Source organism: Ixodes scapularis, unplaced genomic scaffold (genome assembly GCF_016920785.2).
Source record: "Ixodes scapularis isolate PalLabHiFi unplaced genomic scaffold, ASM1692078v2 PGA_scaffold0__279_contigs__length_252992795, whole genome shotgun sequence".
Taxonomy (NCBI): Eukaryota; Metazoa; Arthropoda; class Arachnida; order Ixodida; family Ixodidae; genus Ixodes; species Ixodes scapularis.
In genome coordinates, this window is record NW_024609835.1 from 37,002,397 (window position 1) to 37,016,195 (window position 13,799).

Sequence of the window (13,799 nt, forward strand, 5' to 3'; positions counted from 1 at the left end):
CGTGTGCGTGTGTATGCATGTATGTGTGTGTGCGTATCTTTGTGTGTATGTGTGGAGCTCGTTCTTACAGCATCCCTTGCTTCGACAGCGCCTCCAGCTCTGAGAAGAGGTGAGTGGTTCGAGAGAGAGAGGCGTGTGCGAGTGTCCGGCCGCTGTCGTTGCGGCCATGCCCACTTCATGCGAACTCTTCGCCCGTGACCTAGCGAAGAACCTTCAAGTCCGGTCCCAGGGTCCCCGGCCGAGGTGCAGTCTTTGCCCCTGTCCCCGCCCGTACAAAGTCCCCCTCCAAGGTGCGTATACACGCCCACCCTTGTCGCTCTTTGCTCAAAAAGTGTTTTTTAGTTTTGTGTTTTAAGACATGAAATTTTTTTCTTTTTCTTTTTTTTGTACGCACCCCCTTAATCTCACACATCTGACCATCCGTCTGTTCATTTTCTCGTTTAATCTAGCGGGGAACTTGACATCACATGAACGTCAGGCAATGACATGTCATACCTGTCGCTCAAATGACGTCAATTTCTCCGCTAGATTCAGCGGGGAAATGGATGTTACGTGACCTAACGTCCTTGACGGTTTAGTCACGTGACACTGCGACGCCACGTCCGTGAGGTGCGTTATGTGACTTCAGATGAGATGTCCACGTGACGTCAGCCGATTTCCCCGCTAACTTTAGCGGGGAAATGAATAAACATAAGAGAGTTTTGGAATAGCCCCGACGCTTTGCGCCTCCCGGGGAGCTTGGGTTCAAAAGTTTTTTCTCTCTCTCGCACCGAGCAGGCGCAGAAGTTCGTAAAACTCTCTAAGAAAGTCTTCCTCACTCTTCTAAACAATATTTTAACGCCTTCTAAGCAAATAAAAATGATCACTGCATTCCAGACGCTGGTGAACTTCAAAATAAAAAAATCAACGTTTTCTTCTTTTTCTTTTTTTTAGATGACGATGACGGTGACTTTACTTCGTAAACAATTTTCCAAACGTAAAAATATATATATATATATATATATATATATATATATATATTATTTTTGTTTTGTGAAATCATTTGTGGCGTTGGTTCTCGGTCATTTACAAAAATCACGTTCTTTAGTGCACTCGTCTTAACGGGCCCCCTGCCGACCGATGTGGACAAGCAGGCATTGCCGCTGATGATGGCAGGAAGAATCCACCGTAGCATCCATTGCGAGTGATCTGCCTGTCGTTTTTGTCTTTCAGCAACGACCCGGCAGTGTGCGTAACCTCCAAAGCAAACCCGGAGTCAGTTTCGCCCGAGCCGAAGAAACCAAGCCGCAAAGAACACAAAAGGTATACAAACAATAGCATGACAGCATGATTCGGTTTAGGATAGTAATTATTTCGGGTGGAGTGCACTATTTCATTTACTTGTATTCAGAAGGACCGCGTTTCTTTCTCCTTCCCTTTCTTTCTGTGAGTTCTATACTAGAAATCCCACAAAAGCCTACCCAATTCCCAGTTAAATTATAAAATGGCTAATACGAATGAACCTTTTTTTTTTTTTTGTAACATACTTTTGAAGTTGGGGGACCGGGGCAGTATTTGTCACGATCCATACACTAAATAACTAAAAATGTCTAATGAACTCCTGCTGACGCTTCCACCTACCACGCGCTGCCGAGATAAAGAGGTGACGGGCACGGGTATTACGTCACTCTTGTACCTTGATAATAAGGCGCGCTTTGTGCGCACTTTTTGAATTTCCGACAAACATTCAAAGATGTATCGCTGAATATCTGAAAGCCCATTGCCTTTTCGCAAATTGTATAAATTGGTGCAACCATTATTGGTGACTGACTTTAACACTTCACTAGGAACACGACTCATAAAAGCAGTACTTAAAAAGCTAATTAGGCACTTTTGATTAATTAGCCGATGGATCGTAATAAATATTGTTCAGGCTAACTAAATACACAACGAAAACAGCACCCATGTTAAAGTCACACAGTTTTTTGTTTTTTTTTTTTAATGTGTTATTTGTGAAAGGGAACACCCTGTATACGGTTACGGGAGTGGCCGGCAGCAAAAAGCCATGAACCACCTCAAACTTTAAGTTTTAATGCAATTTCGAGGGTGGAAAGTAGGTCTGACAGGTAAATAACGTTCAAGGTTTGCATTTAAATTGAATTTAGCGGTAATGAACCCAGAAAAATCTCCCGAGGTGGAACATTTCTTGACTATACTATCTTCATAACAGGCTAGTGTCACTAAATAAGGCGTAGCTTATTTAGTGACTCTAGATAACACTATCTACACCGACGCTGAATCTAAACCTTTTTGGGCTGCAGCCGTTGAAATTCGTGGAACTTACGCCCGCGAATTGCAATTTAAAAATCTTATAAAAAGACCCTTCATGATCACAACAAAAAGCATGTATCAGACGCCATTTTTTGTTACAAAATGTTACAGTGGAGACGCTGAATATGTTAGGCAAGTGCAAAAAGTCGCTTTTTCTTAGATGAATGTGACGGAAAGATATGATCAACAGGAGACCAATCACACGCGCCCAATCCTCCTTTCTCTTTCTTTTTTTACCATTGTCGTCAAATCTCGATTAGATGCGCTGCGGTAGCACCCATGTAAACCCCTCTAATTCCTGGCCCCTATGGACATCACCTGTGGAAATCTGTTTCTAAACATCAGCGAAAGGGTTACGCTGTTTTATTTTTGTATCTTTGTGCGTCTGGTTTCCGCGCACGCGCAGTGCCAACACCTGGTGTGGGCAAACGCGGGCTTGTTTGGCAACAGCGTGTTGGTGTATAAAAGGTTCAAACAGTAAGACGCTTTGGCATTCGCGAGGAAATCGGACATCAGACCTCGGTGCATTATGGAATTTGCTCTCCGCTGCCACGATATTTGTGATCGAGGAAGAAAAGACAAAGAAAAACATGCTGCGACAACTTCGAGATCGGCAAGATAAATAGCCTCCTACAGCACCTTTGTTCACCTATTACACAAGCCAATTTTTTTGTATGTTTTTTGAGGCCTTGTATAACATGAAGAAACTTTCCCGGCTCGCAGGTCTGTTGTTCGGGTCCGCTAAATTGAAATTCCTTCGGATGTGCCTTGGAAAGGAGCAGGAATCTTAATAAAATCGTCACACTATATGTATATACGAATCCCGGAGGGAGAAGCTCACCGGAGAAAAGCTCACCGGAGAAAAACTCACCGGAGATAAGCTCACCGGAGAAAAGCTCACCGCGAAACCGGCGGATGCGGAGAAAAGCTCACCGGCCATTGAGCGTATGCGGAGGAAAGCTCACCGATATTTTTTTTTCTTCTTTTTATATGAAGGCTGCGTGATTATGCGTAACATATATCAACTTATTGTCATTAAAATTCGTCAGCTTTGTAAAAAAGAAAATGGCATTTTCTATATTATTTCTTCAACTTTTTGGATATACTACTACCCAATTAATAATTGTGGGCGAGTGTTTTCTGTGACTTACTTTCTTGGGAACTGAAAGTTGCCAAGAAGTGGCCTAACTGAAAACTTTATAAACTTGAAGAACAGGAAAAAGTTCAAAAACCTAAAACTGTCTGCCTAAGACCTAAAAATTCAAAACTGTAAATGCCCAAAATTCGAAAGTGCATACACAACAACGCGGTGCCTGAAACTCTCTTTGAAGCTTTTGTTAACCTTTGAAAACAGGATAAAACAGTAAGTAGGATATCGAGGCTTCTTTCTTCCACGGACATGAACGTCTTCTAGCCGTTCGTGCTGGTGTTTCCACACGTTGCCTTTGTGTGATAGTGCCCTTCTGCAGCGAACCATCCATGACCTTCAGAGCTGCACACCGACACCGTTGTTACTCGTGACCTACATAAGAAGTAGTCTTTTGTAAGGTAGCGAATAGGGCGAGTTGGTAAGCGTTATACATGATGAAAACCACTCAAACGTCGACGACGGAGTGAAGACAAGAAACACGACAGGACGAAGCTGTTCTCGAAACTAAAGGTTTCTTAGTGAAATTAACAGAAAGAAAACAGCGTAGCCGACACTCATTACATCAACAAATAGATCTATTAGGCACTACACAATACTTGGAGCTGAAACGGTTCACACATCGCTATTCATACTAGCTCGCAAAAAACGAACCTTTTTATCTGACAGAGCTACCGACGGCGCACTGTCAGCTGTCAATGAATTGTTGTCTCTTATACCGGTGTACGATGTTCTGATTTTATACTTGCAGCTTCATTAATATACAGAATGGGAGATTACTAATTTCTGAGGAATTAGTAAATATGCACAATGAACTTCAAGAATATTACAAAAAGGTTGATTTATTTTTAATAAAGTGATGAATGCGAATTGTTTAAATTGCCACGTTTAACGCAGAATCCGCTAAGTTAAAAAAAAATTGTGAGTTTTTCTTCGCGTCTGCTTAAAGGCCGGTGAGCTTTTCTCCGCATCTGCCGGTTTTGCGGTGAGCTTTTCTCCGGTGAGCTTATCTCCGGTGAGATTTTCTCCGGTGAGCTTTTCTCCGATGAGCTTTACTCCGCCGCCCATGTATATACAGGCATCGGCGATAATTCGGTAGCCCCCCGCCTTCATAAATATCATCCGTCAACCTTCTAATTTCTTGCATGCTTTTTTTTTTTTTTTTTACTGTCATTTTGAGAGTCATGTTTCGACATGTGTGCATGCCTTTCCTTTTGCCAACGACCACGTCTCGCCCTACCCTTCGTTGCAACGCTGAAAGATTCTCAAAGTCGGACTGGTCCGCATTTCAGGCGTCATCTCGGAAGAAAGCCATGCCCGGTGCACAACGCCTCGACGTGAGGGCATTCCCGGCATTTGGCGTCTCCTCCGAACAAAAATTTACAATCTCCCGCTTTTCCTCTTTTTCTTTTTCAGGCACCGAAGGTCGAATCAAAGGTAGGTACAAAGGGCTCGGGTAATATTTTTCGAAAGCGGTCCACCGAAGTGACGTGTGTGACGGTGGCACCGCGTTTCAACCGGTTTCAATCTATGCAGGACCGTGTCAGATAGGCCGGATGAAGAGTGCAACCCGGCCACGTAAGATGCCTTTTCGAGGTGGATGCGTCCTGCACGATATCGCTGACAGTATGAGCCACAACAGTACTTTCTGCTTTCTTGGTGCACCTGCCGGTATTACGGCGATAGCCGTTATTAGGAAGTTTTAGTGGATCGTTCTGATCACGATACCCGATGCTCCGCCGGCGCCTTCGTCTGTTCATCGTATCGTTATCGGGCATCGTTATGGCAGGTATCGGAACGAACCACTAAACCTTCCTATTGGGAAGTTTTAATAGATCGTTCGGATAGCGATACGCGATGGCGAAACGATGCATGCGCAAAGGCATCGACGGTGTATCGGGTATCGTTATCGAAACGATCTACTAAAAGGAGTTTTCGAGGATCGTTTTCGCCATCCCGCAACGCTCTCCGCAACCCGCTATGCGATACCCGGAACTCCACAGTCAAGGCCATGGGCGCGCAGGCGCAGTAGCGGCTTCTTCTTTGTGGAGGACTTAGCGGAGGGGGAAACGCGGTCTACGAAAACTCCCTAAATTCTCTGTTGCCGAGGTTTCGCGGCGGATCCCGCGTGTCTTTCTAGTAGGGCCGTGATGTCACGAGACGTGACGTCATATGGCGTCACGCCCCGTGTCGCTGTGACGTCACGGAAATCGCTTCCCAAGAAATTTAGTGGAGAAATTTCACCGCTAAATTTAACTGGAAGATTTTTCCGCTAAATGTAGCGGGAATTTAGTGTCCCGTGACGTCATGGTGTCCGGCGACTCACAGTAACATGAACACCGTGCGGTAAATTTACCAGGACGTAAGTTACACACGGGAGCGAAACTGTATGCAGTAGAGGTTGAAGCAAAGTGGTGAAGCGGAAGCGCCTCAACCTCGCCGCAATTCACTTGCAAAAAAAAAAACAAAAAAAAACGGGATTTTTTTTTTTTTGTAAGCTTTGGTTTAGATTAGGGCTGGAACACGAATTTTGGTCCCCTATCTTGGAAATATTTCATAAATAAACAAATAATAGAGCTCATGGTTAACTCGGCTCAGGTCGTGTCGAAAACAAGTATTGCGTAAAACGAGTGGGCGGTAGCTTGCGCCACCTAACCTAGATATTAAGAATTAAAGGTATGATTTCGTGCCGAAGACCTCCGATGTTGCTTGGTGGACTTTTGAACAAGGTCTGTTAGGGTATAAATAATTAATTATACACCAATTCAGGTTTTCACGTTAAATTTGGCTGTCGAGCCGTGGTGGGCAGACGCACATGCATGATCTCACGGGCCTTAGAATTATCATCGCATGTGTTAGACATTCCTCAAACTAAACCGGAGAGAATGCGTGAACCCCTTCGAGAGCTCCGTAAATCGACGATTTTACGAGTAAAGAAAAATGTTTCCGGTTTTTGATGGAGTGCCGCTGAACTGCGTTGGCAGGCCGTTCGTCTGGCTCGTGGACAACCTGCGGCAGATGATGCAGGCGTGCCTGCTGCGGTCCCACGAGGCCTAGCGGAGCCCCGGTGACGCACGGCTGTGTCGAGCCTCCATGGGGGCGAAGTCTGAGACGCCCGACTTGACGTGACCGCAAACCAAGAAATTACGAGAAACAAGAACGTTGAAGCTACGAGGATTGCAATAAAGTCTTTCTGAATCATCAGTGTCTCTCCAGCCTACTTTATAATCTGGGTCAAGTTCAGGACTGTCAAGGTCACGTACTTCGCGAATGACTACTCGAAGCATGGTGTCACACTGGAAATTGATATTTCGAAAACTATATCAACTTTACTAACGAGCGTGTTTCTGCACAGTTTACTGCGCTTTTTCCAAAACAACCGCTGAAAACTCTTCTCCGTGCAAGTATCTCAGAACTCACTTCTCTTTAAGCTATTCATGGGAATCAAACATTACCTATGTTACAGCTAAAAATAACAAAATCCTCGTTTCTCTAAGGTGTCATTAACCTTAACCACTTGAAAAACAAAATTGACTGCATAACCCGCTCTCATTCGACTCAAGATTGAATATGCACCGCTCATCTGGGATCCACAACAATCATATTTCATAGAAAGGTCAGAAACCGTTCCAAACGAAGCTACTCGTTTCATCATCCACAACCGTGTTCGTACAAGCATATCCGCACTAAAGAAAAATTGATATTCCACTTGTAGATCGCCGCAAAGTGTGTCGCTTGTCATCTCCACATCACTATTCACCGTCACGTGTCTTAATTTTAGTCTTTACATATTTGCTTAAAAAACGTCGTGACAGCTACAATATTCTGGTCTATCCATGTGAGTCATACGTCCCATAATCGAGTTTTATACCCGTTTTCACCTCAAGAATCTTAGTAAAAAAAAGTCCGGCTCCTCGCGGAGCATTACTGATTTGATTTCCCCCTTGATCTTGATGATTAGATGTATGTAGGTGAATTTTAGATTAGACATATGCTGTCTTATCAAGACGTACATGTTCCAAATGCCAAAATTATAGTTTTTTTCTCCGACAAGCAAATCTCGTAAGGACTACTTCGCGCCGCGTATGAACAATGCGCAAAACTTGCTGCCGGGCGTGTTTGATCCATGATTCGAAGTGACGGCACGAGCTCCAGCTAGCAAAGCGAAGCTCTAGCGTACGGTCTATTCATACAGGGGTCCAATCGTCGCGATAAGTAGGAATTAATTACAATTTGTTAACTTTTTAACTGTTTGAAACATTCTCTGGCATTAAAAACCACTAATCACAATTTAGAAAAAAACATTTTTTTTTTTAAGTCGTGGAAAACGGTGAGGTGCGCTCAAGGTATTACTTGTGCAACATAGTTGAAGGATAACAGCACCCCTGCGCCTTTATTATCCGTGTTTTCGCACCGTCAACCTTGAACCTGCTGCACGTAACAAACTAGAGGAGGTGTATTGAGCTCAGCGAGCGCTCACGGCTGCAGCACTTCGTGTCGACGGCACGAGAGGTCGCCACTAAAGCATGGGCTGCTGTAGGCTGTAGCCCATGCTTCGCGTTGCGTTCGCTGCGTTGCTGGAGTTGTCGTCGTCGGCGAGCCGATTCGGTTTATGCACTTTGTGGAGCCCCTAGCTCCCTTTCCCCGATCCGGCCTTATATACTCCGTGCGACGCGACTGGCGCGCCGCCGCGCGGCGGGTACCGAAGGTTGGTGGTGAGAATCCGAGAGAAAACGAAACCGAAACCACGCCGCGTACGTTGGTACGCACTGAAGTCGGAGCGGTGCAGTTGCGCTGGGTTCACAGCATGAAGTGCTGCCTGTGCTGCGCCATTCAGTGCTTGAATACTTATGCGTCGTATCTCGTGAAGACAAAGTTTCACAGTTTTTCACCTCGCCGATGTTTTGTGGGACATCGACAACGATGGACCCGTGCCGTACGACGCGAGAAATTTGGGCTCCCGTTCATGTCTGCCATTGTGTCGGCACGGCTGACATATTCTACACTGCCGCTTTGCGCTCTGCGTTTGTTTTCGTACCAGTAACGCCTATATGTGTTAGCGCCGATGGGACGAACTGAAATTCCATTCCACACTCGCGGGTATGCAGTGCCAATTTCGTTGGAGGAATGCCTTCCAAAGAAGTTTCGTCCTCATCGTAAGTGTCGATGATATTTCCGGACAAGTATGGCACGCAATCTGTACTTCATGAAGAAAGATTCGAACGGTAAAAAAAAGTGACAAATATGAATTAAAGAAAACAACAATGAAACTCGGAATCACTGGAGAATTGACATTTGAGTATGGAAGTTTATGTGGTGCTTCTTGATCAGCGTTTTTTTGGATGTAAAAACGCTGACACCATGAGTTTTTTAGACATTTTTTTTTCTCGGCTTTAGAGCCACTTATCACAAAGTGGTTCGAGCTGGAAGTACCGTCCCTTGATCCCTTCCTACCTGTAAAGTGTGCACCTCCCACGATAAGTGGTATTATCTTGACAGCCTTTGACGGTCAAAACCAGTTCCCATTTAGTTACGCCACCCAAACTAAATTTCCACCTGGTTTCGCTATGCCAACTCTTTTTGGTATAATAAGTGTTGTGTCAAGTTACGGCCATGTCAAAGTACCTGCGCGCCGAAAATCAGCACCTCGCACAACAGGTTATTACACAACAGCTGACCGCAAAAGCCCTTGACGGCCAAACCGTGTATTGGCCGAAAACTTTGCTTTCTCGGCTTTGGATCCACCTTTCGTAAAGTTGTTTCAATTGGAAGTACAGTCCACTAGTCCCTTCCTACCTGTGAAGTCCCCACCTCCCACGACCAGTTGTATTCTCTTGACAGCCCTTTCATGGTCAAAACCGGTTCCCATTGAGTTATGCCGCGAAAACCAAGTTTCCACCTGGCTTTCCAATGCCACCTCTCTTTGGTATAATAAGTGATGTGTCATGTTACTATCAAGTCCAAGCACCTGTGTGCCCAAGTCTACACTCTGCACAGCCCGCTATAACACAGCATTTTGGGTTCAATATTGGATATCCCGTACAGCTTTATTTCTTTATTCGTTAGAAACATAACTTTCACACCTGTTGTTCTAATGAAACTTGGCACACTTTGTGCATAAACTTAGTGAACATCTCACTCGCCTCCAAATGGCATCGTTCCAGCGGTCCTACGTTTACAGCGACGAGCGAAATAAATTTTCCACTCACAGCAATTATGGTGGCGGCCGTCTTGTTTTTCGGAAAATTGCTCCAACTCCTTTTTCGGCCGCAACTAGAGAAATTACCCCTAATAACGACTCAAACTCAATATATAAGAAGTGGAGGACAGCTAAGTGCCCTTCTGCCCCAGCAATGATACAACGTCACCCTCAACGTATCTGCTCAAAAAGCAAAAGTTTCGTTCGTGCACGTTTCCGTCGCCACAGCTTGGCATGCGAAAAGGCGCCGCAGGCTGCTGAACGCGCCTCACTGTCGAACGCCAGCTCCTCCTCTAGCGGCGCTACGCGCGTTTTTCAAAGCGCCCCCTATAGTTCCCGCACGGAGCGTATAGGCCGCGTGCGCGACGCCGGGAGCCGCCTGACTTCCGACCGGAGCATACCTTACGTGGCCAGAAGAGGCGCCATCTTGGTTATTTACTCTTGCCACTTTTCCGCCTGCAAGCAAGATGATATTTTTTTGACCGCCACCTTCGATCGCTTTCCAGTCCGTACTCCGAAGCTTCACATTTCTAAGTTGGAGACGTCAAAATAATTACAAAAATATTTTGACGAGCGACGTCGCAATGTTTTTAAAAATATTTTCACGTATTCAGGAAGTGGCGTCAGAGACGTCAAAACAATATTTAAAATCATTTTGAAAGTGGAGATTGAAATAGAGGCAATCTTTGCGGAACACCCTCGGAACGCTCGGATTTTCCAGCCCACGCTACTCCAGCGCCGCCGCATCCGAGGCCTTTCTTTCGCAGCAATTAATGGTGAGCGTCTGCGCCTGTCCTCCCCAGAGCCTTTTATAAACTACCCCTTCTCTAGCTCTCTGTAATACCATTGTGCGTCCAACAGCGTCACATATATTTTTTAATAAAGTTAAATATACGCAACTGTTCGAGACCGAAACCGAAACTAGGTTACGGGTTTTAGTTCAGGGGGGCTAAGCTCGGCGCGGCGAGATCGAGGCGGGTTCTCCGCCAAACTCGCCGACCGCCGCGATTGGTCGGCGCCGTGCATGACGACACGCGCCGACACTCCCTAGATCGTGACGTTAAACGGAGGGTTTGAGGCGGTCGGAGAGTTGCATATTCGGAACTCGCGGCGAGATGCGGTGACGTCATTGTGACGTGACAGAAGCCGCCGCGGATGGGAAAAGCTTGCCGGCTTCGATAGGCGAGTTCGGGCGAGTTGGGCGCGAGATCAGGGAGAAGCGTCCAAAATGGCAGCGTTTTCGTTCGTGTTTTGCCGTCGGCATAGGTATTTAAACCACGCCAATGTGTTGGACATCGACGACGTTCATTTTTAACAACACTATCGCCTCTCGAAAGACGTGCTAAGGTGGCTGTGCGATGAACTGCGTGGCGAACCGGGCTTGAGGCGATGGAGCGTTGAATAGACCGTCGTCCCCGTCGTGAATCCCACATACAAATTCTACAAAGTGAATCCTAGAAACAAATGTGTTTTTACGGCAATCTGCAACCAGGAAAGCAATGTATACTATTACCTACAGGCTTTTTACAATTATTTTGATGGGTTGCTGCGCTGCGTAGATGCAAGATAAACGCACTTGATAAAATTCAAACTAAAACAGATGATAGAAGAAAAGCAATACATGAATGGCGCAGACTAACTGTGTAATTTCTTTCTCATCTTTCTTCTTCCACACCGTATTTTGACAAACAAATTGGCCGTTAGTTGTTTATACAGCAGGAGAACATGCCAGAACATTGCGACATTGTCACCTACTGTAGATAAGCAATTTAGCCAGTGCAGTATGACTGCTAGCCTGGGGTCTTTAACGTGCACCACGTATTAGTGATACACGACCGCATGGCGGTACGATGCTCATCAACATCGAAAAGGGCAGGGGCGGGGGTGAATCCACGATCCTGGGTTCTGCAGCGCGAGCTTTCGCTCCACGTGCACCCTATTTTGAAAAAAAAAAAAAAAATATTGTGGCTGTGTGGCGGTGTGGGGGGAGAAAGATGAGAAAGAAATTACACAGTTGTTAGTCTGCGCCATTCCTGTATGTTGTTTTTCGTCCATACTCTGCTTTAGTTTATATCTTTATCAAGAGCGTTTTTCTTGCATCTACGTGGCGCAGCAAACCATCACAATGTCTAGTCAACTAGCCCACATCCAAGCAATGTTTGTATAGTTAGCATCCCTGGATAGCTAGGTTCGACATTGTACATGCTCCTTTTTTTAGTACACGGAAGTGACGTCATCACGTCTGATTGGTTGGAAGCAAAAGTGACGTAATTTCCCTACAAAAATGTGGGCAAAGTCGGCAAAACTGGGCGGAGTCGGCTACCGGACGTGACAACAAAATGACGTTTCGTTTTGTACCGAGTACGTTTCAAAAGGTACTTGCTCGGAACTAGGTGTCATTGGCAGCTTGTTTTCGGCGGCGAGGCGTCGCCGTCTCGTCAATTCGTCTTTTTCTTTAATAGAGCTTTTTTTTTCGCTGGAAAGGCTGTATCGGGAACACCGCGATGCATTCGAGCTTCCAGAGGAGATCTTTCGGAAGCAATACCGCCTGCCCAAGATCGTGGTGCGGTGGTTGTGCGACGAACTTCGCGAGGAACCGGAGGTGAGGAGAGTGCGCACCTCGTGGACGGTCATGACTGTGGAGCTTCAAGTGTTGTGTGCACTGCCCTTCTACGGCACGGGGAGCTTCCAAGGCATGGTGGCGAGCGACGAACACGTAGCGCGGGACCAAAAGACAGTCAGCGTTGCGGTCCGCGCCGTGTCCGTCGCTATCGTGCATCGTCTCGGGGTCCAGCGACGCCGAGCGAGAGGTTCGACGCGGAGAAGGGCTTCAGGCTGCTCGGCAGGATACCCAGCGTCATCGGTTGCGTGGACGGGACCATGGTCTCCATCGTCGGCCCGTCCAAGAACGACCCCACCGTCACGAAGGCGGCGTACTGGTGCCGCAAGTACTTCTACGCCCTCAACGTGATGGTGGTAAGTACACTCATGTTACGTTGTCAAAACGCGCCCCAAATCTGCGGGCTGTGGGGTCTCACGACTGCACGAGCGTGTGCTCTACGTAGCATGTGAGCCGTGAGACGCTTCTCCCAAAAATAATGCTTGTCTGTTAAAACGTGCAAGCTTCCGTAAAAAAACAAAAAACAAAAAAACAACAACATTATTTTTGTTTTAAGGTAGTTAGTTGTACCTTGCATCCAGGAAGGTGTGTTGACATGCATGTGTCAGACAAAATAACTTAAAAGGTTCTGAAATTGCGACTGCTTTGTGAACCATAAGTACAATCTACTACTTGTGGATTCAGGTAATTACATGTCAATATCTCTCTCACTTTCAGGTGTGTGACGCCGACTGCCGGATAATGTGCATCGACCCACGGTATCCCGGGTCGGTGCACGACTTCTTCGTGTGGCAATTTTCCTGGCTCCGAAACCAACTCGAGCAAGGGCAGCTGCCACGCGACGGCCGGTTCCTGCTTGGTGAGCATTCTAAATTCATTCCTTACGCACACGGTGGCTCCCACTGCTTGAAAGCCACAATACCACACGTACTGTGCTTGTTGCGAGGCACACATACACAGTTGCTGGAACTCCTTGAAGTGAGACAACACCCAAAGTTTCGCCATTAATTTCTTTTTATGTCCACATAACTCTCACACTCTGCAGGCTACGAAAGCCACACTACACCAATCTCACGACAGTGATAGACTACGCAAGGCATGCGACCGCAGTGCGAGTCGCTGTCCGGTTCGGCCCACTCACTGTTACTGTCTGCCTGTGCCCTCTTGCTGGTTGGTTTTTGCATGAAGTTGGAGCTCTTTCACCGATCCCTGGGGGCTCGCCTGGTCGTTTTGACGGTCGTCAGTTTGTACGGAATGGGATCAATTCCTCCTTGGCCACTTGGGGCTCGCCAGATCTGTCCTCGGGTCGTCTCTGTCCCACACACTGGATTCTTTTCCCTGACCCTTCTTCTTCGGTCTGCCTATATAGCTCCTCCTATTAGACCCTCCGTGTCCCAACAGGACCTGACTCCTTTCCAATCTAACCACCCCCTCTCTTTTCCCCATCTCCAACTCCACCGAGGATTAGGAAAAAGGTTCGTCGAACTGGCGCCTTATCCCCTTGCTTGCCAAAGACAAGGCCA

The 13,799-nt window shown here is 46.5% G+C and overlaps 1 protein-coding gene across 3 annotated transcripts; it reads left to right on the forward strand.

Moving 5' to 3' along the window:
• Positions 1-4,888, forward strand: LOC115321721 (mulatexin-like). 3 transcript variants are annotated; one of them, XM_042294856.1, is made up of 5 exons: positions 1-29; positions 89-109; positions 204-290; positions 1,213-1,302; positions 4,750-4,888. In XM_042294856.1, the coding sequence occupies exons 1-5, from the start codon at positions 22-24 to the stop codon at positions 4,796-4,798; spliced, it is 255 nt and encodes an 84-aa protein (XP_042150790.1). In that variant the 5' UTR covers positions 1-21; the 3' UTR covers positions 4,799-4,888. The 3 variants fall into 3 exon arrangements, 2 of the variants coding, with proteins under 2 accessions (XP_042150790.1, XP_042150788.1); XR_006078513.1 differs by having other exon boundaries at positions 24-109; positions 209-290; XM_042294854.1 differs by having other exon boundaries at positions 26-109.
• The last annotated feature ends 8,911 nt before the right edge of the window (positions 4,889-13,799 follow it).